General features: G+C 47.9%; 1 protein-coding gene across 3 annotated transcripts; it reads right to left on the bottom strand.

Annotated features, from left to right (window-relative positions):
* Positions 1 to 1,438: 1,438 nt before the first annotated feature.
* On the bottom strand, positions 1,439 to 21,742 carry LOC105492355 (uridine phosphorylase 1). 3 transcript variants are annotated; one of them, XM_011759373.3, is made up of 9 exons: positions 21,506 to 21,738; positions 20,542 to 20,737; positions 15,680 to 15,744; positions 10,367 to 10,484; positions 8,165 to 8,323; positions 6,727 to 6,841; positions 3,072 to 3,281; positions 2,651 to 2,797; positions 1,439 to 1,940 (listed from the first exon to the last, which is right to left on the bottom strand). In XM_011759373.3, the coding sequence occupies exons 3-9, from the start codon at positions 15,721 to 15,723 to the stop codon at positions 1,801 to 1,803; spliced, it is 933 nt and encodes a 310-aa protein (XP_011757675.1). In that variant the 5' UTR covers positions 15,724 to 15,744; positions 20,542 to 20,737; positions 21,506 to 21,738; the 3' UTR covers positions 1,439 to 1,800. The 3 variants fall into 3 exon arrangements, with proteins under 3 accessions (XP_011757675.1, XP_011757677.1, XP_070951278.1); XM_011759375.3 differs by lacking the exons at positions 6,727 to 6,841; positions 8,165 to 8,323; positions 10,367 to 10,484 and having other exon boundaries at positions 21,506 to 21,742; XM_071095177.1 differs by lacking the exons at positions 15,680 to 15,744; positions 20,542 to 20,737; positions 21,506 to 21,738 and having other exon boundaries at positions 1,791 to 1,940; positions 8,277 to 8,323; positions 10,367 to 10,403.
* Between the last annotated feature and the right edge of the window lie 5,851 nt (positions 21,743 to 27,593).

Here is a 27,593-nt window from a genome sequence, read left to right as displayed (position 1 = left end):
AGACAAAACACCTCAAAAAGAAACTAGCCCTTCTCTTACTAATAGCAGCCTCCTCTTTAGCCTTAAATTCTGTGTGTGTGGTTTTTTTCTCTGCTTTACCAAAGATGTCCTCCTAGGAAGTGGCAGGCCCACCTGGCCACACTTCCCTGGGTTGAGGTGTGGAAGAAATTAACCTGCAAGTCCCCTATCTGGGGCAATGGTCCGCACCTGCATCCTCAGCCTGCCCCAGAGCCTGGTGATAGACATCGTCTGGCTGGTCAAAGAAGAGAAAGGCTATCCCACACGGGGTCCTGCACCCACAGGGGCATGGTGACGTCCAGTTGAAGTCTGGGGGCACTTGGTAATTTGGAGACAGATGAGCGCACAACAGTAGCAAGCCCAGCCCCTGCAGCTCGTGCTGGAGAGGCCAGGAGCAGAGCCTTTAGCACACTGCCCCGGGTGCACGGATGACACACAGCCACATCCCAGGACCCTAAAGCCTCCTTGAGGGTTCCAATTTCTCCTGGACAGCTTCAACAAAGGGACCAAGAAAGGCTGAGGGAGAAATGGAAGGAGATGCACTCTCCACCCTAAGCAAATCTGTATTACAGACCCTAGAGCTTGAGAAGATGGAAGGGAAGGAAGTTTTTAATTGGGACAAGGGTCTCTCTTGCTCTTAGCACCTAGAAGGGCATGTGGGTTCAGTAGATGCTGAATGACCCTCAATTTGGGTTGAATCTCAGAATCACAGGGAAGGCACATTGAAGAGTGCACAGACCACATGCGTGCACCCACACCAAGGTCCCCACACACCTCCCCGCACCTCTCCAAGTCACACAGCAAACTGCTAAGCAGAGCCCCTGAGCGTGGGAGTGTGCCTTACAGTCCACCAGGAAATAAGTCCATCTCCAGGACAGGAAATAATACTAGAAAGTGGCCACACTGATGTGGGGTGAGTTGAGAAGTCAGCCAGGACCCTGGGCAACCCGCAAGCCAGTGAAGACCAAAGACCCAACTGCCCCTGAGCTGGGGATCTAGGCCTGCCCAAGAAGTAGTTGCTGCCAGACTCATCTGAGACAGACAGAGGGGCCACCCTGGATTCTCCCCTCCACTATAAGGTGCAACCCAAAAGGAAGCCAAGAGACACAGAGTCTGAGAATGTCAGTGTGAGGCCAGGAATGAATACTAGGCTGACAAGCCAGGGACAGAAACAACAGGACAAGCTGTCTTGAGCCCAGGTGTCCCGTTTCCCATCCCTAGGTACTTGGATCAAGATATTAGCAGTGTGGACAGTGGGTGGGAGGATTGCTGTCATGTGACTAAGCTGGTGTGGATGGTTTTGGGAATGTGTGTGACTCTAACCTGGAAACTGTGTATACGCCTATTTAGGTTTGCATTATTTCTCAAACACCCCTGCTGTCTGTTTTATTGGTTTTCAGTCATCTCTCATTGCAAGTGGTGCATAGAATTTTTTTAATGTATCAGGAAATTAGTTTCCTAGCACTGTTGTCAGATTTCTCATTTAGTGACATGAAATCTGACTACCATTAGAATTTTAAAGTCTAAAAATTTTCCCTAGAAATAGCACAAACATTTGGTAGAATGTTCTTGAAGAAACCCCAAATCAGGCTAACATAGTTGAAAATGCTCCAATGAAACTTCAAAAGGAAGAACATCTCCCAGGTGGTTAATCCAAGATTCTCTGTCTCTTAATTGCGATCTGATTTTCTAGATTCTTGTGTAAAGTATGCTCAAAGTCCACACAACAGGGGATTTTGGACAGTACTTTTAATGGCCAGTGATCCAGGTGCAGGGCAGCGCTCAGGCCTTGCTCAGTTTCTTCTTGATGAAGTAGCTCACCAGCCGCTGCGGCCTCTGCTGGTACTCAGTGAGCACATTGTGAGGGCTGCTGATCTGGTCCCCTTCCAGGCGGTTCAGGAGGGTGACACACACCACGGCCGCTGCAAAGGGAAAAGACCACATCAAGGCAAGGTGCCAGGGGTCTGACAGTTCACAGGGACGGCATGAAGGACATGAGCTATGAGGAGCAGCCTCTCGGCCTCCTCAGGAAATCAGGCTGCCCATGCAGTCAGGCGGGGCCAGAGGATGGAGCGCGGGAGGGTAGGCGCTGGTCCAGGAGCTCGGAAGGCTCCTCCTTCTCTGACACCACCCTGCCCTGTCCCTCCCCTATTCTTGTGCCTCTCCTTCTAAAAGGAATTCCCCATTCCAGGACCAGCTCAGGGCTGCAAGCACCACCTTGAAAGGCACATTTTGGGTGAGGTGACAAGGGGATTCTGCAGAGCTGTGAGTTGGCCTTCAAGGGTGGCTAGTACCTTGAGGGTAGATGAACCACAATTCAGAAAGTCAAAGCACTTTGGAAGCCGAGTTTTTTAGAGAGCTGGTGGCAGGCAGCCTCACGGGGCAGCAAAACCTTTTTGTCATTTTTCCTATGCAACGACACTGAGAATCCTGCATTTTGTCATGTGACAATCAAAGGACATTGAACACAGGGCTGTGGGGACGACATGTATGTTCAGAAAGTGACTTGGGGGCAGGGGAGACAGAAGCCAGAAATGGGTACCGGGGTGCCCCAGGAGGAGGGGCCCCAGGGAGGGGCTCCAGGAGAGCAGAAGTGAAGGAGGGATGCTGAGGCTCATCGAGTGCCGCCTACCTTGGAGGCCGCAGGCGCTGCACATGGCGGCAAACACCGAGGACTCCATCTCAATGTTGCGGACGCCGGCTGCGTAGGCCGCCTCCAGATACGCCTGCTTGTCCTTCTCGGTGTAGGAGCAGAGAGCCCCATCCAGACGGCCTTGCCCTGAGGCACACATGGAGACATGAGAACCACATGCATGTAAGAAGCTCCTACAACACATCAGTGCCACGATGCCCAGAAGGTCACAGGGACAAGCAAGACCCATCCAGGTCCTGCCTAGGTCCACTCAAATGGGTCATTATGGCCACCACAGGAGAGGTGCAACTGAGACAGCAGCTTGGCACGTAGAAATCCCAGCTCACAGTGAGAAGGCAGGATCAGGGGACGGACCAGGGCTCCCTGGCTGAAGGATGCCTCCTGGTATCCACGGCCTCACCTTCATAGAAGTCCAAGGTACACATGGTGTTCCCCACCACCGCGGTGAACTCGCTCAGCTCTGCAGAACACAGCAACAGCTCCTGCACCAGCTTCTTGTTCAGGTCCGTTTTCCGGATGACCCGCTTCCCCAGCACAATCTGCTCAAACTCTGCCTTGAAGCAGGTGTCCACTGCCTGCTCTGTTATGACCACGGTACCGGGTTCCAGACCTGAGGAAAAAAGCAGACATCAAAAAAAGCAGGGTGTAAAACAACATAAAATAACAGCGGGGCAGCCAGGAAGCCCACAGCAGAGCACACAGAGGAAAGAAGCAGATCCACCCGCACATCCAAACACGAAGCATCCAGTACTGTTCTCAAATACACAGTGACCCATTTTCCCATTCCACTTTTTTTTAAGCTATGAAAGTAATTAATGCATGATCATTATGGACACTATGGAAGAGAAAGGCACAAAGAAGAACATAGAGGGCTGGGCGTGGTGGCTCACGCCTGTAATCACAAGCACTTTGGGAGGCCAAGGCGAGTAGATCACCTGAGGTCAGGAGTTCAAGACCAGCCTGGCCAACATGGTGAGACCCCCATCTCTAGTAAAAATACAAAAATTAGCCAGGCGTTGTGCTGGGTGTCTGTAATTCCAGCTACTTGGGAGGCTGAGGCAGGAGAATCACTTGAACCCAGGAGGCAGAGGTTGCAGTGAGCCAAGATTACGCCACTGCACTCCAGCATGAGCAAAAAGAGCAAACTCCACCTCAAAAAAAAAAAAAAAAAAAGAATAAAATAAAAATGGCCAGGAACCTTCGGGTACTTTGTCCCATGTTTCTTGCTTCCATTCGTTGCGATTTCCCACTGTCGTCTGTCACTGAACCATATACCATGATGTGTTTCATTGATCCCTGTTTCCTACCTTGTTAATATTCAAGATTTCAGGCAAATACTTGAAAAGTAAACCGGCAAAAGGCGGACTGGAACAGGATAATGAAGTCCCACACCCTAAACCCAGGTGAACTATGACCAACTCCTGACCTACCTGGCCTGCCTCTCAGATTGATGCATGATGAGGGTCCAGTTTCCGTGTTCTGGGCATGCCTTCCTGGAGTAGTTTCCTGCTTGTAGGGACACTACTCTGCTCCTTATTCTTTGTGTTATAATAATTTTAGATGGGATTTGACCATTGTCATGGATCAGGACTGAATGTTGGCTTCCCCCTCAAAATTCATAGGCTGAAATCCTAACCCCAAAGGTGACGGTTTTAGGCAGCAGGGCCTTTGGGAGATGATTAGGTCATGAGGGTGGAGCCTGCATGAGTGGGATTAGTGCCCTTATAAAAGGGACCCCAGAGAGCTGCTTGCCCCTTCTGCCATGTGAGGACACAGGGAGAAAACAGAGCTCTACGAATCCGAAAGTTAGCCCTCACCAGACACCAAGTTTGCTGGCTCCTTGACCTTGAACTTCGCAGCCTCCAGACTACGAGAGATCAATTCCTGTTGTTTATAAGCCACCTGGTCAATGGCATCTTGTCTATCAACCTGCAGGGACTACAATAACTATGATCCGTTTCTGATACTTATTTTAATGCAAAATTGGTTTTCCTAAACATGTGCGAGGGAACAAGAAGTCAGATCTTTTCCAGAGCTCCCAAGTCAGTTGTTTTCATGAAACATTAAAAAACACGGCCGACTGCAAAGACCTTTGCTTCGCTCCCCACATGTATCTGAACTCCTCTTTCCCTTGCTACTCCTGCAGCTGTTCTGGGCAATTCAGAGTCTCCTTGCAGCAGCTTCTCCCAGCACCAGGGCTGGAGCTAGAGGACAGTGTGGCTGATGCCTTGGCGAACCCACAGGGCCTGGAGTGTTCAAGCCCCTTGGAATTCCAGCATCATTCACATTGGGACGCACAGGCCCCCGCCAGTGTCAGCTGCCATCTTCACTATGTCCCCTGCACCTTCCTAGGAGCGCCTGGGACTCTTGTTCTCAGGTCTGTCCATTGCCCTGAGCTTCCCCGAGCAGCTGCCAACACAACCCAGATCTTGAGGTTTTTTGTCCCCACCCATTCATACTTTGGGGTTTGTGAAGATAGCGCATCACCTTTTATAATCAACTATGTCCAGGGGTTTTTGGTTTTTGTCCCTAGTTGCTCTTTCCATTTTTACAGAGCAGTTGAAGAAAATTCAAAATCTATACTACTCCCTCCAGAATTATGTGATCACTGTTTTAAAAATCACTCTAGAGCAAGAACTCAAGAACCATTCGCTAGAGTTCCTGGTAGAGGCCAGCACGCTCTGCACAGCTGTTAGTGTCAGGTGGGTGGCACTGGAGACTAAGTCTGCAGGACCCAGACGGCTCATGGCTGTTGGTGTGTTGTCCTAGGGACAGTTGCACTAACCTTGGAATTACAGTCACACAAACACAGATTGTATGCATCAATCTCTCTATATAACAAAAAGAAAAGAGACAAGATAACATATTCAAAAGATTTGGGTCTAAAGCAAGTCCCCTTTCAAGGTCAGGACACTTAAATTCTAGAATTTAAATTCTAGAATTGCTGTAAATCCTAGATAGTCCAGGTCCTAGACAGCCTGGAACAAGTACAGACAGGCCTAGCCAGCAGCGTCAAAGCTCAACTTTCTCTAGGGCACGTGCAGGCTTCTCCCCTGAGCTCCGAACACCTGGATGGGAGCAGGAATCGCTAGAACCGTTTTTAGCAGAAAGAATGGCACAGGGTTGGAACCCCAGAAAGCAAGACCACTTATTTAAAACAAATCTGCCTAACAGACAATTCAACAACTTATTAGCTTTTGCTTTCTCGTTAAATCTCATTCTTTCTTTGCCCTCGTTGTGGGGTTTTTTTGTTTGTTTGTTGTTGTTGTTGTTTTTGGGATGGAGTCTCACTCTGTCGCCAGGCTGGAGTACAATGGTACGATCTTGGCTCACTGCAACCTCAGCATCTTGGGTTCAAGTGATTCTCCTGCCTCAGCCTCCCAAGTAGCTGCGACTATAGACATGCACCACCACGCCCAGCTAATTTTTTTGTATTTTAGTAGAAATGGGGTTTCACCATGTTGGCCAGGATGGTCTCGATCTCCTGACCTTGTGATCCACCCACCTCAGCCTCTCAAAGTGCTGGGATTACAGGTGTGAGCCGCCACCATGCCCGGCCAACCATCTTTGTTTTTTAAAACATGTTGAGGACAGGGACATTTTAAGCTAATTTAAGGACACTTATCTGAGGTTCGTACTGCACCTCTCTCTTCCCCCCTTTGATTTTCCTGTGGCTTTTCTCATAAGGTGCTTCAAATCCCTGCAGGATTAGGGAGGAGGAAAAGTAAGCAAAGGAAAAGAAAGAATGGAGAAGAAGGCGAATTAGAAAGAATAAGAGAATCAAGCAGACAAGAAGGCACAAATTGTGTAATCCCAAAAGGATGAGTTTCCCCCATATGCATGGTGTGGTGCCCTTCTGCTGCCTAGCTCTGGGGTGCGGGTTGGACAAAAACAACAAAACAAGCTTCTTTTCACACCTCCTGTTAACAAGCTTTCCTTGAACCAAGCCAAGAAAGGAACTCTTTGTCTCTAATCCCACACCACATAGAAGCTGCCTCGGCATGCCCCAGTCCCTCATCCATTCACAGGGCAAGAGGCCCCTCTGCAGACCTTACCTATCCCACCAGAAGTGCCAATGCGGATGATAGTGACGTCGGAGCACCGGGCATAGTACAGCAGCTTTATGAGCTCATGCAACATGATTGAGATAGAAGGAATGCCCATACCATGCTGGAACCAGGGAGAAACACCCGTGTTAAGCCAAGGTTGTGACTTTGTCAATGTTCTGGTTGACGTTTCAAGGGATGTAATTCAATCTAACATGCCCATTGTCATAGTGATGGAAGATAAACTTCTCAAATACACATTTAAGAAGTAGTAACACTTTGGGAGACTTTAAAGTGTATGTAAAGCTGTCAAAGACAAAACCCCATTTGATTGACACAATTTGTCAAATAGGTAACAGCTGAGGACCCAGGGGCTCAGCAGGGAAGCAGCAGTCTGCTATTGCCAGGTAACAAACAGCTCCTTCTAGCATTTGAATCCCTGCATAAATACCCACCCTATTCCCCCACACCCCGCCACAGGTTAAAGTTTTATCTCCTTTCTCTTTTCTCCCTACACCCTCTGCTTCAGCCAAACTAAGTAATCAGCTGGTTCCTCAGCCCACTGGACACAGGATGCCTTGCTGATCTTGTACTTCTGCCTGTGCCTTTTCCTCTCTTTGGGGTCTCTGCATACCTCCTTCTCCTGCTCTCCTCTTCAGAGCACCCCCCCTAGTGTCACATCTTCCATGATGCCTCTCCCCGGATGGCCTCAGCACTTTCCAGGGGCTGTTCCTGTGGCAGAGCCATACAGTGGAGGCATCCCTGCTAGAATCGGTCACAGAGCCTTACACACAGGAAAGGCTTGCACACATTATCAGTAACCGAATAATGCGTTGGTTCCCCGATGTGTTCTAGCTGGTTGACACAGCTAGAGTCCTCAGCTGACTGGAGAGGTAGGGATGCACGTCTCAGCAAAAGGGGTTCCCTTTCCTTACTCTGCAGCTGTTCATTTATATTGCTCCTGACAAAGAAAATCAAAACTGAAAAATGAAAAGACTTCTATGGTAGAATCTGGAGATTTCTGTGTTCACCATGCTCATTGCTTAAATCAAAATGTGTTTTGAAGTAACTCACTGTGAGGTGGCAGAGGGGATTAGAGGCCTGGTACTTTGAGGCTCTCCTTCCATCCTGCTCCAGGCAGGGCACCCCCTACTGTCCCTCGTCTATACCCCAAGCACTCTAACTCCCTGCAGCTGCCACCCTCACACTGTGTAGACACACAGCTGTGTATTTGCATTTGTGTACTTAATCTCCCCTGGAGACTGAGCCTCAAGGGCAATAGCCCGGGTTCAATAATCTCTGAATCCCAGCTACTGTGGGCTCACCCTGCTCCCAGCCATTTACAGTAAACAGGTGTTAGGGGACCAGCTGTCTGTGTGTGCAGAGGGGTGGGGCACAGGGCCTTGCAGAGCCTAGAGACTGAGCACAAGGGAGGGCAGGTACTCACACTGACAGACAGCACCGGTCCTACTTTATACATGGCATAGCGGTCAGTTCCCGCACAGATGTTGGGATAGTCTCTACCTGGGCAGTCAAGGCCCAGCTCTGCACCAACGCACCTGATGAAGGCTTTCATCCGGGAGGGGCTTCCGCCAACACACACAAACTGCAGCCAGAGAAGAGAGACCCCCATTAGTGCACTGTCTATAGCAGAGGTCCTCAAGTGGGGCCCCTAGACCAGCAACATCAGTATCACCAAGGAACTTGCTAAAAATATAAGTTCACTGGCCTCACCAGGACGTGCTGAATCTAAGGGGCCCAGTAATCTGCTTTAACAAGCCCCCCTGGTGAGTGCTTAGGGTGGGCGGCCAAGCATCAAAAGGCAGTCAGCTCCACAAACGCAGGAATCCAGACCCTTGCTCTCTCTGAGGAGGTAATTCCAGGTCCTTTGCATCCTCAGCCTCCCTCAGTCACGTAGAAGGCAGCTTGTGGAGAGAGCCTGGGTTTGAAACAGAGGGAGCAACTCCTCACTGTCCCTCTGTGTTCCCAGGGCCCCACAAAATGGGCTACTGATCACTCTCTCACCTGGTTACCTGAGTGCCAAATGGCCAATGCTTGGGAAGAGCCAGCCGAAGCCTAGAAGAGGCTCAGGAAGTGATGGCTATTCTGGCTGGGTCTCTCTCAGAGAAGTAAAAACTTTAATTTGCAGAACGTCATGTAAGAAAATGTTGGTTTTGAAAAAAAAATTGTTTTCAGTGAGTAAGTTTTTAAAGAGTTTGAAGATGGCTGGGCACGGTGGCTCACACCTATAATCCTAGCACTTGGGAGTGGGCAGGCAGATCACCTGAGGTCAGGAGATCCAGACCAGCCTGCCCAACATGGTGAAACCCCATCTCTACTAAAAAATACAAAAATTAGCTGGGCATGGTGTCATGTGCCTATAATCCCAACTACTCGGGAGGCTGAGGCAGGAGGATCGCTTGAACCCGGGAAGGGGAGGTTACAGTGAGCTGAAATCACACCACTGTACTCCAGCCTGGGCAGGGAGAGTCCAGCTCAAAAAATTAAAAACAAAAAAAACAAAAAAAAACAAGTTTGCAGATAAAAGAAAATAATTATTCTCTAAATATAAAAAAGAAAATTCCATAGTCTGGAATAAAAATCACTGTGAATTAACTCAATAGGATGAATGAAAATTTAATGAATTAAAAGCACATGGAAAGTTGTCCACAATTGGAAACCAACACTATCAAAGAACAGGATGATTGATAAGACATAACACCATTGTTAAATTATGATCCCATGTAGCAGCATTAGATTCCAGGGTCCTGGCGTATTTTGATTTTTAATTCTATATGTCAGTTCATCTTTACCCATTAGACATTTCAAAGTCCTATGTTAAGATAAATCAGAACTAAGCAACTTAAGACTTTGTAGAAAAAATTAACTGGAAGCTGCATGAAGCAAAATAAGACATTAAACGCAATTAACTAAACAGAATATCAATATGTATCTTATATTACAAACAAGATACAATGACCTTTATTTACTATCCTTTGCTTCCCTAGGAAATTTTTACATCTTTCTCTTCTCTCAATGAAGCATTAGGAAGTTTATTTTATATATTGCTTCAAATACATAGGCATGCCCCATGTAACGATGTTTTGGTAAGCAAGGAATCACATATACACAACAGTGGTCCCAGAAAATTATATAATACCATGATTTTACTGTAGCTTTTCTATGTTTGGATATATACAGATACACAAATGCTTATCACTGTGTTACAACTGTCTACAGTGTTCAGGACACTCACATGCTATAGAGGTTTGTAGCCTAGGGGCATATGGCCGAGGCAAGTAATAGGCTCTACCACCTAGGTTTGTGTGGTTACGCTCTACGTTGTCCACACAACGATGAAAGACGTAAGGCTGCATTTCTCAGACCGTATTTCCAGTGTTAAGCAATGCGGGACTGCTCTAAATTTGCAACAGGTGAATTAGGGAACAATTTGGCACTACTTAGGATAGTTTTACTTGGTGGTTCACATATTTGAAAGTTAAAAATTTGCAAAACTTTGGTAAACATTATGTCTGCATAAACCTGTTAGCTGTGGCCTCTCCAGCATTTGTGGGTTGGTCTACCTGCATAATATAGGGGGAGGTTGATCTTAAGACAAATTCCAAGGTGTCAACACCTGGCCTCTTACCTTCACATCTCCAAACAAGGCTGGGAAATTGTGTCTGCTAGTGGTGAGATTGAAATGATAGAGAATGTCTTCTTTCATTTTTGCTATGTTTGGATTTAAAAGTCTGACGGGACAATCACTGTTAAAAAACAAGAAAGTGGAAGGCTTATAGAACATCAGTGCCCATTATCACAGAAGTGCCCTATGTCACACACGAGGCTCATGGTGGGAGAGGCTCATGGTGGGAGAAGGGCAGGGCCAACCCTGGAAATAAGACAACCCTAACATTGACAAGGTCCCCACTTGCCTCCCCTCTGTTCTTCCCCCTTCTCCTTCCTCTTAGCCCCTGTTGCTCCCACGGCTCTGTTTGGAGGGCAATAGGGATGAAATCAGAAGAGCACACAAAAGTACACAGATGGAAATGTTCAATCTACCCATACAAGGAGTAGGGAGTATAGCCAGTTGCTCCTCTAATCAAGTTCATTCAATGTATAAACTTGACTTTATTTTAAAACTACTATGTTTACCATAGGAAATATGAACAGAAATAAAAACAAACTCTAATCCTACCTCCCAGAGATAACTTTTCCCATCTGCATACCTTCAATTTGTTTTTGTTTTGTTTTGTTTTGTTTGTTACACTAGCCACGTCTTCTCAGTACAATATCCAATAGGAGTGACACGATAAGACATCTGTTTATCTGCTAGAAAATGTACATGTGGCTCGTGCTGGTCTACAGCAAGCATCAGCAAGCTTTTCTTCATAAAAGGCCAGGCAATAAATACGTGTGGTTTTGTAGGTTGCATGGTTTCTGCTACTTCTCAAGTCCACCGTAGGCATGTGAAAGCAACTACAGATAGCACACAAATGAGTGAGTGTGGCTGTGTTCCAATAAAACCTTCCTTACAAAACAAATGCCCCAAGTCTAGATGAGTCCATCTCAAGCCTGTCAAAGTCTCCTAGAGCCAGCCTCAAACACACCTCCTTCAACAATGTATGCCTTCCGAGTCCTAGAGATGCGTGGGCTCCCTTACAGGAAACCGAGGCAGACATGGAACCCTGATGTCAGAGCAATTGGGGACCTCTTTTTCTTCCTTCTGAGTCTGACTTTCTGCCCTGAACCCCCTGGTCACGTCTCCTCCTCAATCTAACTCATGAGAAAAGAAAAAGATACAAGAGAGGCAGGGTCTCAGCTGCCACGGATTTGGAAAATAACTGTTACATAAGGGATGTACCCCCTTCACAGACATCGTCCATTCTCTCCCCACACGATGCTTGCTACACCTTATTTATATTCTAACACTGATATACACAATTAATGCAATAACTTTACCTCCAGCAACAGAAACTTCTGGAGGCCATGACCACATCTTATTTATCTCTGAATCCCACGGAACACACCGCAGGCAAGCAAAACAAGGTTGAGATGGACCCATCCTGTTTTATTTATTTTATCATTTTATCAAATCCCTATTTCTATCTGGCACTCATCAACAGCAGACACCCAGGCTGCAAACACACTGGTGGCCTACACCTGACCACTTCCTCCTTTCATGCCCATCAAATGTTCCTTCCTGTCAATTCCCCTAGAGTGGGGCCCAGGTGAGCTCACACCTGAACATTTCCAAAAGGCTGAAACAGAAAACGTAAGTACAAAAGGTTATACACAAAGACGGGGAGATCTTTGTATAAAGGGACGGGGGGGGGCTAGGCGACTGTTTCCTGTAAGGGCAGCCAGAGACTGTGCTGACTACACCAGCGAATCCGCTGAAAACCCTGCTCAGGAAGGCACAGCAGGCTGCCTGAAGCACAGAGCCACACCCACCTGCCCCTAAGCCCACCTCTTCCTAACAAGCTGTGGGGCGGTCTCCAGAATCAGGGTTCATTCTACTCTGGGATGTGGGGCAAGGCCATTTATCAAGGGACCAAATCCAGAATCACGTGTGGTAAGGACCATCCTTGAACTTTTTTCTCAGAAAGCCTTTTTGATCTCCAGGCCAATCTGAAATTCTGACAATCCGCACACCCCACGGTATTTCAGGATCCTTTAGTGACAACTATTTTTCACGTAAGTAACCTTTTCATTCTCCTTCTTCAGGATGTTAGGAATACACAGAGTACAACATAGACGGGCTAAGAGTCATGCTTCAAAATAACAAAACAGGATGTGATTAAGCACTTTGTCACATATTTCAAAATAAAATACTTGTCTTTTCTCCTTGATTCTGAGAAATGAAGAAGAAGGAAATAGGGTGTAACCGTGAAGACAGGCAATGATTTTAAAACATGAAAATGTGGCCAGGTGCAGTGGCTCCCTCCTGTAATCCCAGTATTTTAGAAGGGATTACAACACAGGTGGATCACTGGAGCCCAGGAGTTCGAGACCAGCCAGGGCAACATGGTGAAACCCTGACTCTACAGAAAATGCAAAAATTAGCCAGGCATGGTGCATGCACCTTTAGTCCCAGCTCCCTGGGAGGCTGATGTGGGAGGATCACCTGAGCCCAAGAGGTTGAGGCTGCAGCGAGACATGATCACACCACTGCACTCCAGCCTGGGTAACAGAGTAAGACTCTGTCTAAAAATACAAATAAATAAAAATAAAAAAAGTAAATTTAACATGTGCCATAATGAACCAGTAGATGTCCCAATTTATCTTTTGAAGGATTTTAAAAGAACAAGTCAGAGACATACTACTTGGAAAAAAATATTTCTCTAGTCCACACATAATTTCAAGTGACTTTATTCCGCTTTATTCTATCACTTTATTCATCTAGCAAATATTCATTGAGCATCTACTATGTAAAAGAAATATGTGAGATGAAAGAAATGAAAACTGTCTGGGTGCAGTGGCTCATGCCTGTAATCCCAGCAATTTGGGAGGCTGAGGTGGGCAGATCGCTTGAGCCCAGGAGTTTGAGATCAGCTTGGACAACACAGTGAAACCCTGTCTCTATGAAAAATACAAAAATTAGCCAGGTGTGGTGGTGCATGCCTGTAGTCCCAGCTACTCAGGAGGCTGAGGTGAGAGGATCACTTGAGCCCAGGAGGCGGAGGTTGCAGTGAGCTGAGATCACACCACAGCACTCCAGCCTGGGTAACAGGGCGAAACCCTGTCTCAATAAAAGAAAAAAAGGAGGTCGGGCGCAGTGGCTCACGCCTGTAATCCCAGCACTTTGGGAGGCCAAGGCAGGCAGATCACAAGGCCAGGAGATCAAGACCACCCTGGCTAACACGGTGAAACCCCGTCTCTACTAAAAATACAAAAAATTAGCAGGGGTGGTGGTGGGCACCTGTAGTCCCAGCTATTTGGGAGGCTGAGGCACGGCAATGGTGTGCCGGGAAGCAGAGCTTGCAGTGAGCTGAGATCGTGCCACCGCACACTAGCCTGGGCGATACAGCAAGACTCTGTCTCAAAAAAATAAAAGAAAAGAAAAAAAGAAAAAAAAGAAAGAAATGAAAACTGGCTTCTGATTCCAGGAGTTTATCAGCAGGGAAAAGAAAGCAGGATCAACCTTTATATAAACTTGCCCAAAAAGCTTAGGACAGGCACATGTGGAGACAAGAAGAGAATGAGACGGGGGAGACACAGGGGCCTGGGGTTCTGGGGAAGGGGAAGAGGGAGCGCTCTAGAAAATGCTGGCTGAATCTCGCACCAGTCAAGCATCCTGTGCTGGGTGTACTGCACATAAAGATGAGTACGATCCAGTTCCACTCATGGAAGGCTTTTGACTTGGGGTAGAAATGAAATTATTAATAGCTAGCACATATCAATTCATTTACTATTCTCAGTATAAACTAAGTACCATCAGTAACCCCATTCAAAGTCCAAGGTCACAGCCTTCCTAAGAGGCTGTACCCCTGAGTGCTACACCTGACTGCCTTTCAGCAAGTGGAACATGATTAGCAAATAGCTGATGATAAAACAAGGGAGGGTAAAATAATTACTAAACAGAGGGAAGGGGAGGAAGCCCGCATTGAGTTGCTTGGCACTTGGTGTGCCGGCCCTGTTTTCTCCAGCCTTCATTTCCACCACTCCCCTCCACCCCCACCAGCCTCCTGCTGGGCCTCAACCTCAAGCCATGAGCAGGAGGAGGGAGGAGGGGAGCTCCAGAAACTGGGGACAAGGCATTTTTGGCTGTCAATGACCAAAAGTACCAGGAAGACTATTAGTTCAATTAAAAAATAGTCACTGAGGTGGGGCACAGTGGCTCACGCCTGTAATCCCAGCACTTTGGGAGACTGAGGTGGGTGGATCACTTGAGGTCAGGAGTTCGAGACCAGCCTGGCCAACATGGTGAAACCCCATCTCTACTAAAAATACAAAATTTGCCAAGCGTGCTGGCTTGCACCTGTAATCCCAGCTACCTGGGAGGCGGAGGCACCAGAATCACTTGAAACCGGGAAGGTTGCAGTGAGCCGAGATTGCACCACTAACTGCACTCTAGCCTGGGCAACAAGAACAAAACTCCGTCTCAAAAAAAAAAAAAAAAAAATCACTGCAGGGAATGTCCACAGGCACCAGAAACTCCAAAATGGACACTGGGTCTTCTGGGGAATGGAGGAGGAGAGGGGTATTGTCCATATGGAATTATGACCTGGGTATGCAGCTGTCACAGGCGAGACTTCAGAGAGGTCTCAGGGAAGTTACAGAGGAACAAAGGACCAGGAGTCCAGAGCAAGGATGGCCAGAGGTCACCACAGCCCTGGGTGGTGCCAAGGTCAGACGCCACCAGGACTGGGGAGAGGCCATGGCGGCAGGACAGAAGGCCTGCCCAGGTAACCCCAGCAGAGGTGGGAGACAACTGGGCGGGGTGGGGGTGGTGAGAAAATAAGAATAATCAGTGGATTACAGTTCACATAGGAATCAGAATGAAGACAAGAAATTCTTGCTTTTCTAGCAATGCCTAAACACAAGCGGTGTGAAGCCAAGCATAGCAGAAGTATGACAAACTGCAAAGAAATAAGAAGGCATTTAAGATTCAGAACCAAGGCAGAGCTGAGTGATAAGCAGGGGATTTTGGTTCAGGAGAGTGGCACATAGAGGAAAAACCTACTAGACAGAGATTTGAGCAGGGACTTGCCTGGTTTTCTGAAAAAACATGTCCTAAGAATCAAGAGCTGAGGCCCCAGCGCCTGACCCCAGAGTTCTTTAACCATCTAATTTACGGACCTCCTGAGTCATTAATCCCTCCAGGCCTCAGTCTCTTTCACAAGCATCAAATGTGTTAATATATGTCAAGTCCTTAGAAAACTGTGTGGCACAACATATGCTCTATAAACAACCCAACCCAACCCAACCCAACCCAACCCGGAATGAAATGGAGTCTTACTTGTGACTTTCAGGTTTCTCTGCATTGGCTCCTGTGGCCGCCATTCTGTCAACTGAGGCAAGACCCTAAGGAAAAAAAAATCACAGAATGGAGTGAATCCACTCAGTAGAAACCAAGGTTGTGCAGAGCCCCACTAATATGTAGAAAGTCAGTGCAATGAAGTGGAATTCCTTACACACCTGATGTAAGTGTGTGGACTGTGTGAGAAATAGAGAGGAGAATGTGTATGTGTTTATAGCGTTGCTAGTTTCAGAGAGGAGGTGGTGACAATGTGCCAAAAGCCTAAGTGGACAGGCACCTCACATCTCCAGAGAACCTGTCCCCTTTATGCCTGTAAACCCAGCACTATGGGAGGCCGAGGCAGGTGAGGTCAGGAGTTCAAGACCAGCCTGTCCAATATAGTGAAACACAGTCTCTACTAAAAATACAAAAATTAGCCGAGTGTGGTAGCAGGTGCCGGTAATCTCAGCTACTCTCAGGAGGCTGGGCAGGAGAATCGCTTGAATCAGGGAGGCAGAGGTTGCAGAGTGAGACTCCATCTCAAAAAACAAAACAAAACAAAAACCTGTCCCTTATTCCCAATTTCCCAGCCCAGCAAGTCAAGACTCACTGACCCAACACACCACACCTCTCTGCCTCCCTTTTCTTTTCTCAATAGAGATGGAGTCACCCAGGGTGGAGTGCAGTGGTGCCATCTCGGCTCACTGCAACCTCTGCCTCCTGGGTTCAAGCAATTCTTCTGCCTCAGCCTCCCGAGTAGCTTAGACTACAGACACCCACCACCACGTTCAGCTAATTTTTGTATTTTTAGTAGAGATGGGGTTTTACCATGTTGGTCAGGCTGTTCTCAAACTGCTGACCTCAGGTGATCCACCCGCCTTGGCCTCCCAAAGTGCTGGGATTACAGGTGTGAGCCACCGTGCCCAGCCTCTGCCTCACTTTTCTAGACTCTCAGATGCTCTTCTCTAGCTTTCAAGGACAGCCAGGGGAGTGGGAGGAATTGGGTCAAAGGTGAGGAAAAGGTACCAGCTCCAGGCGGGGCAGTGGGGACAGGGGACCACCATAGGAGGGAGAGGGACTGAGGCTGACCTGAGTCAGCCCACAGCCCTGCCTCCACTGCAAAGCCCCATGAAGGAAAAACGTGGCGTACCTGCAGTCACTCTAGTAGGGCTCATTAGTCAGAAATCCCCAAGACCACTTCTCTGTGTGGAGAAGGGCAGGGTTTTGCCAGAGCTCTTAGAAGGAGGGTGAGACTCACGTTTTGAACTCAGTTAATAAAGCAACAAATCCCTGAATGCTCTGTAATGGCCAGGCCCCCAACTCCCTGGAAAGCCTTGCAGAGTGGACAGGATTCATGGCAAGAGGAGGAGAGTGAAGCACTGAGTCTACGGGATGATCCAAGCTCATAAAGATACCAGTAGGAGTTGTGAAGTGGAGCTGCTTTCCTGAGGTCAAGGCATTGTTTCCAGGACACGGTTCTCACCTTTGTAACTCAGCAGTCTCTTGTCACCAAGCTAAAACCCAAAAGGTCCCTTTTTGGACAATGGGATTTATTATTACCACAATATAGTGATCATTCCCAGCAAATCTTGAATGCCAGGGAAAATTACAGTTGTTAGGTGTGGAGCAAAAACGTTCCCTCCAATTGCTGCCTTAAATCTCTCCACCAGGCTTTCATTTTCCCTTAGCATTTACACAACACTTCTTTGGAAAGCCTACTGCAGTCCAGCTAAGGAGCACTAAGAAGGGGAATAAGGTGTGGTGTTGCTGATTTTTTTTTTTAATTCAACACTATTTTTCATGTTTTAGAAACAGGGGCCATGCACGGTGGCCCACGCCCCTAATCCCAGCACTTTGGGAGGCCAAGTCTGGCAGATCACTTGAGGTCAGGAGTTCAAGACCAGCCTGGCCAACATGGTGAAACTCCATCTCTACTAAAAATGCAAAAAAGTTGCTGGGTGTGGTGGCGCATGCCTGGAATCCCAGCTACTCAGGAGGTTGAGGCAGGAAAATCGCTTGAACCCAGGAGACGAAGGTTGCAGTGAGTCAAGATCGTGCCACTGTACTCCAGCCTGGTGAAAGGACAAGAAAGAAAAGAAAAGAAAAGAAGAGAAGAGAGGAGAAGAGAAGAGAAGAGAAGAGAAGAGAAGAGAAGAGAAGAGAAGAGAAGAGAAGAGAGAGAAAGAGAGAGAGAAAGAAAGAGAGAGAGAAAGAAAGAAAGAAAAGAAAGAGAGAAAGAGAGAGAGAGAAAGAGAAAGAAAGAGAAAGAGAGAAAGAAAGAAAGAGAGAGAGAGAGAGAAAGAAAGAAAGAAAGAAAGAAAGAAAGAAAGAAAGGAAAGAAAGAAAGAAAGAAAAGGAAGAAAGGAAGAAAGAGAGAGAGAAAGAGAGAGACAGAGAAAGAGAGAGAGAGAAAGAGAGAGAGAGAGAAAGAGAGAAAGAAAAAGAAAAAGAAAGAAAAAAGAAAGAAAGAAAGAAAGAAAGAAAGAAAGAAAGAAAGAGAAAAAAAGAAAGAAACAAACAAACAAATAAACAGGGTTTCACTCTGTTACCCAGGCTGGAGTGGAGTGGTGCAATCATAGCTCGCTGCCGCCTCAAATCACTGGGCTCAAGTGATCCTCCCATCTCAGCCTCCAAGTAGCTGGAATTACAGGCATGAGTCACACCACCAGGGTAAAGGGAATGAGTTTTAAAAGAGGTATCACGCCTTGGTCCCCGGTTCACCAGGGGCCAAATGAAGGACAGTGTAGGGATGAAGCTTCATGAATAGGCAGAGCTACCTCTCCCTACATGTGTGGAAGGAGGAGAGAGGAGCCAGAGCAGTGCTTCTCATCAAAAGGCCCCAGGAGGATCCTGGGGCATTGGCATCTGGTCATGATTTCAGACCTTCTTCAGGATCCATTAAGCAGACCTACCGACTGAGGGAAAAAGTAGGATTTAGGGTCAGGCAGAGAGTCCCGGTCCCCAGGGCCAGTTTCTGTTGAGCAGGAACATTCCCCCATAAGAGTGGCTCCTCTGAAGAACATGCCCTCTTACAACCTCCCCCAAAACTCTGGCCCCTCCAGGCTGCTATTTTTGTCTTTAGGGGTAGGGAGCTAATGGGAGGGAGCAGCCCCCCAGTGAACTGGGCAGGGGAAGAGCTAAGAAGTGAGCTCCCTTGGGTCAACAGCTGAGAACATCCCACTGAATCAGAGACTGCTAAGTGGCTCCTGGAAAGCTCTCCAGAGAGAATCCAACCCTGTTTGTAGAAAAGGAAACCCAACCAAAGACAGAACTTCCTGTCTGGTCTTGCAGAGTAAGGATGTTTCTCTCTAGGCTGGGTTGCTTTTCTTTACTCTGAACCAGAGAAACCAAGGCCACATCAACGGAGAAATCAGCTCCCTTGTCCAGCCATTGCCTTCGACTGGCTCCTTCCTAGTGGGCTCCAGGGCCCGCCTCACTCTCTCTTTCCCCTTGCAATCTTAGTACCTGTAGCATCCCCCCTCCTGGGTGTGAGTGTCCCAAGAGCTACCTTCTCTCCACTTTTCAGTCCTGCACTCAGGGAGGCTCTATTTAACCACACCCACGCAGGCACAGAAAGTTGCAGATGTCTGCAATGCTCCAGTTGAAAAGACCCTGGTGTTGAGGAAGATGTCAGACTGGGCTGATTTTAGAAAACCTTTCTCCTAACATTGTACCACAATGTTCTCCAACTTCCGTATGGAAATGAAATTCAGTTTCTCAACAAGTCTTCTCTCACCTCTCTAGAAAGTCATGCTCTTCACTCCCCTCCCCACATAACAGGAGAGTTTTGCTGGTTTTACCTGGGCTGCAGATTCTACCTCCCAAGGAAATCCTAAACCTGGCTCAGGATTTGGTTCCCTGAGGAGGAGCCTTTTCAGTGATCTGCTGGGGTTCGCCTACCTATTACCAGCCAGATCCAGCTTACTAAAAAAAAAAAAAAACTGAAGATGTTTTTACTTTTTTTTTTTTTACTTTTAACCCATTAAACTCAAATCAGATTGGTAAGTTACTTGCATAAATAGCTTAGTTTGTAAACATTTAAAATACTTTCTTGAACGAACATATTTCAAACGCAAATGTGTATGAGAGAGATCGGAGAAGGGAGAAGAATGTTTGGTGTTTATCTTTAGGGAAGAGGAAAACCTAGAAGTTTCATTTTCTGTTATATATTTGATTTTTGGGTTTTGGGTTTTGTTTTGTTTTTTCACAATGAGTTTGCATTAATTTTAAGATAAGTAAGGTCAACAAAAGTCCACTTTGACAAAAAGCCATGTAAAGAAAAACTAATTTGTCCTTCTTAAATGAAACATGAATGCCCACAAGTGCTGAAAGTATTGGAACCAAGAATAAAATGTGTGCTCGAGAAACCTGTGCTGAATTAAAATGGTCTGCGGTGATGAGGTTTAATGCAGAGGACCAGAAGGTCAGGGTGGCCTCTGAAGAAAGAAATAATGTAAGAGTGGCTGAGAAGTGGAGAAAGCTTGGGCCAAAATGCAGATGGCAAACAAACTGAAAGGCGGAAGAGACAAAGGCCTGCCCTGGGAATGGCTCAGCAGAGCTTGTAAAAACCCAGAGTAAGACATTCTGTCTATTCAAGGAAGTCACAAAGTTTTTTAAAGACCCGCGGTTACAGCCAATGAATGGAACCACTGGTCTTTTCAACCCAGAAGACCCCAGGAAGGTAGAAAATGAGCCAAGGAAAGGCCAGGCAGGGGACGTTGGGGAAAGGAAACAGGGATGGAGAATCAGAGACGGAAGTGCAGAGACAGGTCACCCAGGCGCCTGGAAACTGCCTCCATGGCCTTCACGGGAAACGGCCTCTTTCTACTCCGGATCCCAGACTGTGCTGCTTTGAAACTGACCGTCAGAGAACAGCGGCTGGAGGCGGACAGACGTCTGCAGTGGGAGCCGCAGTGGGAGGCCCTCCAGGCGTTCCAGGCAGGGGCAGGAAGACTGCCAGCGAGTCACCCGCGACCTCGAGTCACCTCACCAAGCCCTGAACTGGAACAGGAGTCGAGAAGTGTCGACGAGCTGCGGAGTTCCTTGCTTCTCTTGGCCCTGTCAGGTCCAAGAACAGGTTGCCATATAAAAGAATCGTAAAGGGACCTCCTTCCCCATGCAAATTATGTCATATAACGCATATGACTGTAAAGTTTCTCTGCGGAGCTGCCAAATAACTCGATGCCAATATTTTATGCGGTAACATTTTGTTAAATGTTGACTCGATGGCCACTTGACTCCATCTTAACTGAGGGCTCCCGTAACAATCATCCTCCAAATGAAATTTTACCCCCTCTCCCTTTAAAAGGCGGTGGGGACCAAAACATCACTTGGTCACTGAAGTCACCAATTCCTTCCTCTCATCTGGGGCTCCCAGCACAGTTTTCGGGGTTCCCGCACTCCCTGCCCGGGTTTGGGCGCGAGAAGCGCCCGCCTGCGCCCTGCAGGACCTGACCCTGCCGGCTCTGCCTCCACCCTCGCAGCACCTCGGCCTGGTGGGCTCCCTGCCCGGAGCCCCGCGCGCTCGGTCGCCGGGACGTGGCACAGGTGGGCACGGGGTGGACCCGAGGAAGCGCATCCCGCCCGCGCGCTTCCCCCCATGCCCACCTGCCCCGCACACATGGGCCCCAGAACCTCCCGGCCGCGCGCAAGCCTCCCCGCGCAGCCTTCCCGGGTTGCTCTCTGCTCCTTCTCGCAGCTGAGAGCCAAGGTGCGCCTGAGCCTCCGTCACCGCCCCTACAGGTAAGTGGGCAAGTCGCCAAGGCAGGGGATGGGCTAGCCTCCAGGGAAGAGAGAATGGCGGGAACCGGGCCGCGGCGAACTCACCGCTCGGTCTGCGCAGAGACCCGCTACACCCGCTGCGCCATCCTTGCACGGCGACACCGGCGACAAACACTATGCTCCAGGGCAGGTCGAAGGGGCAGCTCTCGGGAGGCTCGCGGACGACGGGGCGAGGGTCTGTGCGCCGGAGCACTCGAATGAAGGAACCCCTTGCGAGGTGAAGCTCATAGGGAGTCTGCGAGCGCCCCGCCCTACCCTGGGGTTACCGCTTGGCTCAGGCCCCGCCTGCCCTGGGCCGGCGTACTCGGCTGACCGCACCCTGGGCCATCCCGCTGACAAGCCCCGCCCGCCCCCACCTTCCTCTGCTCCTCCGACCCCGCCCACCCCCACCACCCCACACCTCCCACCCTCTTCCCGCCTAGGTGCCGGGAGCCTCCGCCCTCACTTGCTTCTACCCTCTGCGGAGCAGTTGGGCAATTGTCAAAAACCAGCAGCCAGTTCTGTTACTCATTAAACCGTCCCTACTATAGAGGAAATCTCCTTATCCACGTGATCCTAGCCTGGGGTGGATCTGGGGCGGAGGAAACCCGGCTAGAAGCGGCTCTAGGAGTAACCCAAGGTCACGCCGCCAGGCAGGATCCCCGGTCTGTCTGTCTGGAGGTGGCCCCGCGGCTGGGGCCAGCGGAGACAAATGCCAGCGTGGAACCAGCCCTGGCCCGGTGGTCGGGGATGTGGAGCTGGCACTGTCACCGTGTGTACCCTCTATCTCTCTGGACGGCCTCCGCTTCCCCCGCGGAGAGTTTCTCTGGAACCTTCCTGATCCTGGGAGTTCCCCAGCTGGGGCAAAGCCAGGAGCTCGCCCGAGGAAGGGAAGTGACTCATTCATTTAGAGTCGCAGCTAAGTGGCAGAACTACCTCACACCGGCGCTGCACTCTGACCCCCAGCGGCCAGACCCGCCTCTCCCCGGCCGGTGCCCACTCTCCGTCTAAGACGTCTTTCCTGGTCCTCTCCCTGCTTCCCGAACGCGCACTCTGGTGAGAGCACAGAGCCTGGGAAAGAAGACGACCTAGCGGCCCGGGCTGCCCAGCACATCTGTTACTTGCTTCCTAAAGGGAACTCCAGTTCCTGAGAAAACATGGGGTTGGACCAGGAGTGGTGGCTTACGCCTGTAATCCTAGCATTTTGGAAGGCCGAGGCGGATGGATCACCTGAGGTCAGGAGTTCGAGACCAGCCTCCCCAAGATGGTGAGACCCTGTCTCTACTAAAAATACAAAAATTAGCCGGACTTGGTGGCATGTGCCTGTAATCCAAGCTACTAGGGAGGCTTAGTTGAACCCAGTAGAGGATGCAGTGAGCCGAGATCGCACCATTGCACTCCATACTGGGTGACAAGGGTGAAACTCCGTCTCAAAAAAAAAAAAAGAAAACAAAAGAAAGAAAACGTGGGGTTGACAGCTATGGCCTGTAAGCCCCCATGCCCCGGACATTACATTTTCCTTCATTTCCAAGAGGCTGCACATGAGCGGGGAAATCAAACCAATACCAAAGACTTCCTGTGTCAAAAGACAAAATTATAACCAATTTAGTTTAAAGATCTCAGTTGGCTTTATTTTTGGTTCTAGGCTCTGGCAGTGCGTCATTACATAGAACAGAATAAGTGTTCCAATGAGCTGAGCAGAGGGATTTGGCTTTATAGACAGACAGGAAGGGCTGAAGAAGGCAGAAATGAAATGAAGATCAAAAAGCAGATGGGTCTTTTCAAAATTACTTTCCTTGTAAGGCAGGGACAGGGAGACGAATAATAGAGAATAACTGATTAGTCAACCTCAGGTTACTTCAGGCTACCTATTTTTGTGTGTAAGAATTAAAGCAGAGGGAACTTTATTATCATGTGGGCTTGTTAACCATGGAGGGTGTCCAGGTTCTTGGCATCTTGAACAAAGAATTGAAGAAAACGCACAAACTAAGCAAGGAAGGAATGAAGAGTTTCATTGAAAATGAAAGCACGGCCGGGCACAGTGGCCCACACCTGTAATCCCAGCACTTTGGGAGGCCGAGGCAGGTGGATTACGAAGTCAGGAGTTCAAGACCAGCCTGACCAAGATAGTGAAACCACGTCTCTATTAAAAGTACAAAAAAAAAAGAAAAAAAATAGCCGGGCACAGTGGCAGGTGCCTGTAATTTCAGCTACTTGGGAGGCTGAAGCAGGAGAATCACTTGAACCTGCGCGGCAGAGGTTGCAGTGAGCTGAGATCATGCCACTGCATTCCACCTTGGGTGACAGAGTGAGACACCATCTCAAAAAAAAGTAAATGAAAGTACACTCCACAGTGTGGGAATGGGCCTGAGCATAGGGGCTCAAAGACCCCATTCTAGAATTTTTGGGAGTTTCAATATCCTCTGCTTGGGGTACACGCTATGTAAATGAAAGAGATGACGCAAAGTTACAAAGTCATTTACTTGGCCTACGCAGAGGCTATTTCCTGTCATAGCTGAAGTGTGAATCGGCCTTATGTTCCCTGCCTCCAGACCCTATTTTCCTGCCTCATACTGAAGACTGAAACTGGCCTGGTTAGGAAGTTGGCTATTCTCTCTCTCTCTGTTGATTTCTCAGAAGGTAGATTAACAACTTAGTTTTAGTTTTGTTACCAGAAGAGGGTCCCAATCCAGACCCCAAGAGAATATTCTTGGATCTTGCACAGGAAAGAATTCGGGTCCAGAGTGAGTCCACAGAGAAAAGTGAAAGAAGAAAGCTTATTGAGAAAGTAAAGGAATAAAAGAATGGCAACTCCATGGGCAGGGCAGCCCCTAGAGGTGCTGGTTGGCCTTTTTTTTTTTTTTTTTTTTTTTTTTTGAGACAGAGTCTTACTCTGTGGCTCAGGCTGGAGTACAGTGGCACCATCTCAGCTCACTGCAATCTCCGCCTGCTGGGTTCAAGCGATTCTCCTGCCTTAGCCTCCCGAGTAGCTGGGATTACAGTCTCCCACCACTACACCCAACTAATTTTTTGTATTTTTAGTAGAGATGGGGTTTCACCATGTTGGCCAGGCTTGTCTCAAACTCCTAACCTTGTGATTCGCCCGCTTCAGCCTCCCAAAGTGCTGGGATTACAGGCATGAGCCACGGCGCCCAGCTGCTGGTTGGCTATTTTTATGGTTATTTCTTGATCATATACTAAATAAGGGTGGATTATTCATGAGTTTTCTAGGAATTCTTCCTTTTAGAACATATAGAGTAACTTCTAGATGTTGCCATGATATTTATATACTGTCATGGTGCTGGTAGGAGTGTCGTCTAGCATGAGAATGCATTGTGATTAGTGAATAATGAGCAATGAGGATGACCAGAGGTAGCTTTCCTCACCATCTTGGTTTTCGGCAGGTTTTGGCCAGTTTCGCTGGCTTCTTTACTGCATCCTGTTTCATCAGAAGGTCTTGTGATACCAGCCTGCCAACCTCCTATTTGATCCTGTGACTAAGGATGCCTAACCTCCTGGGAATGCACTCCAGCAGATCTCAGTCTCATTTCACCCATCTCTTATTCAAGATGAAGAGTCTCTGAGTCGACTCCTTCTGACATATTTCCTGGCTCTACCACCCTTAGGATTAAGGCTTCCCTTGTAAAAGGGAAGAGGGAATAACCGAATAACCCGCCCCTTTCTTGGAAAACTCATGAATAATCCACCCCTTGCTTAACACATATTCAAGAATAATCGTAAAAAGTACCCACCAGCAGCCCTTGGGGTTGCTCTGCCTATGGAGTAGCCACTCTTTTATTCCCTTCCTTTCTTAATAAACTTCCTTTGACTTTACTCTGTGGACTCATCCCAAATTCTTTCTTGCAGGAGATCCAAGAACTTTCTCTAGGGGTCAGGATCAGGAGGACCTCTTTCCAGTAATAGTTTGGTGAACTGAAACTTTAACGTGGGTGACTTTATGTTTATTTTTATTTTTAGTCTTGTCTTTTGGGGCCTAGTGCAAGAGCTTAATCCAAAACAATGGCCTCCTATAATTTGTGTTTAACATTTGTCAGGTTAAAACCCTGTCAGTGTGACAAACTGGAAACAAAATTGTGTTGGGCCGCTACTAAACCACACTCAAAATGCCTGTGTCATCAATGTTTGCAAGCAGAGAGCAAATGCAGCCCACCGATGGTCACCTGGAGCAGCAGCTGCTAGAAGCAAGAAAGTCTGGAAGGGACCCAGGGCTTGCAGGCTCAGCCAGGCTCCCCCTGCTCCTCAACAAGGCCTTTGGGCTCTTTCAGAAATACAGTTGGCCCTGAGCTCTGAGAGGTGGGAAGGGGAGGGGCTGAGAGGCTGAAGGCCAGGCCACAGCAGGCAGTGACACCCCACTGCCCTTGAGATTTCTCAGATCTGAGTAACTTCAAACTATTTGAAATTCTCCCAAAGCTAATGTGTCTGCCTAAAAGAAAGATGAGACAAAATTAACATAGAGAGTTTATTTGTGCTCAGATTGAGAACTGTAGCCCAGGACACACTTCCAAGTTGCCTTGGGGAGTGCTCCAAGAACAAAAAGGAGGCCCAAATTTTTCAAGATAAAAGAACAATTCAGGAGATGGGGTGATTACAGAGTTGTCAGGAATCCTCATTGGTTTATGGAAATAACATTGGTTAGTGATTGGCTACACAGTGTTGAATTATAGGGTGGATGACATCTTATGACTAATTGGCCTCAGTCTAGAGCCACATAGCAAGTGGCTTCAAGAGGTAACCATTTAGCTGAAGGGAGAGTGAGCCATGACTGTTGTTCCCTTCTAAATGTTCTCTGGGCCTGATAATTTAAAGGGGTTCACCTTCCTCAGGAAAAGAAATGTGTTTGGTGTTTGTTTGTTTGTTTTCTTTCTCAGATGATAATAACTGAGGCTTCTTCTCTTCCTCATGCAATTGCTCTTTTCTTTCCAACCCAGCAGCCATACAGATTTCTAGAACACCCCTCAGAGAGGGCAGAAGTTCAGGTGCAGTGTTTTCTAAACAGCTGCCTGGTCCATCCGTGGGTCATGAAACCCACGTGGTGGGTCACAGCTAGCGTTTTCACTGTCAATGACATAGAATAGAGTGGAAAAGCCTCTGCCTGCTTTCCACACCGGAGCACGTACTTTTGTCACACAAACTATGACTCAGACACCACAAACCCAAACCAGGCCCCCAGGTCAGAGGCTGATTCACCTGGGGCCTGTGGTGAGACTACAGCATGACTCAGACCCCAGACTCCTGACCTACCCCCAGCTCAGAGAGGCTCACAGTGGCAGGCCCACTCCCCTGGCAGCCAAGTCCAGTCTAATAAGCCATCACTTTCCCAGGTTGCTTGTCCTAGTTGTCAGCAAAAAGAGTCAAACTCTGTAAAATGTTTGAAGAGATTTATTCTAAGCCAAATGTTGAGTGACCATAGCCCATGACACAGCCCTCAGAAGGTCCTGAGAACATGTGCCCAAGGCGATCAGGGTGCAGCTTGGTTTTATACATGCATGAGACAGCAATCAAATACATTTAAGAAATACATTGGTTTGGTCCAGAAAGGCAAGACAACTCAAAGCAGGATGGGGGGCGGGATTCAAGGCTATAGGTAAATTTAGACATTTTCTGGTTTACAATTGGTTGAGTTTGTCTAAAGACCTGGATTGATAGAAAGGAAATGTTCAGGTTAAGATAAAAGATTGTAGAGACCAAGGTTCTTTGAAGTCTTACAGTGGCTGCCTTAGAGACAATAGATGACAAATGTTTCCTATTCAGATCTTTAATAAAAGGTGCTAGACACTTAATCTCTTTAAAATTGGGAGAGCCTGGAAGAAAAAGCTCTAGCTATGTTAATAGAGATTTTTTACAGATACAAATTTCCCCCACAAAGGACAGCTTTGCAGGGCCATTTCAAGATATGGCAAAGAAACATGTTTTGGGATAAAATAATTTTATTTTCTTCCCTGTCTCGTAATGTTATGCCAGAGTCAGGTTGGAAAGTAAGTCACGATATATAGGGTTAAATAAAACCCATCTCAAAAACCCGTTTGTAGGGCATGACTCCCCAGAGCCCTTAGATAAGAATTTGGCCAAGATAAAAAAACATCAGAGCTTAGTCCTCACAGTCAATGGCTAGCCTCCAAGGAAGCGGAGGATT

Source organism: Macaca nemestrina, chromosome 4 (assembly GCF_043159975.1).
Source record: "Macaca nemestrina isolate mMacNem1 chromosome 4, mMacNem.hap1, whole genome shotgun sequence".
Classification (NCBI taxonomy): Eukaryota; Metazoa; Chordata; class Mammalia; order Primates; family Cercopithecidae; genus Macaca; species Macaca nemestrina.
This window is presented reverse-complemented; position numbering and strand designations above follow the sequence as displayed.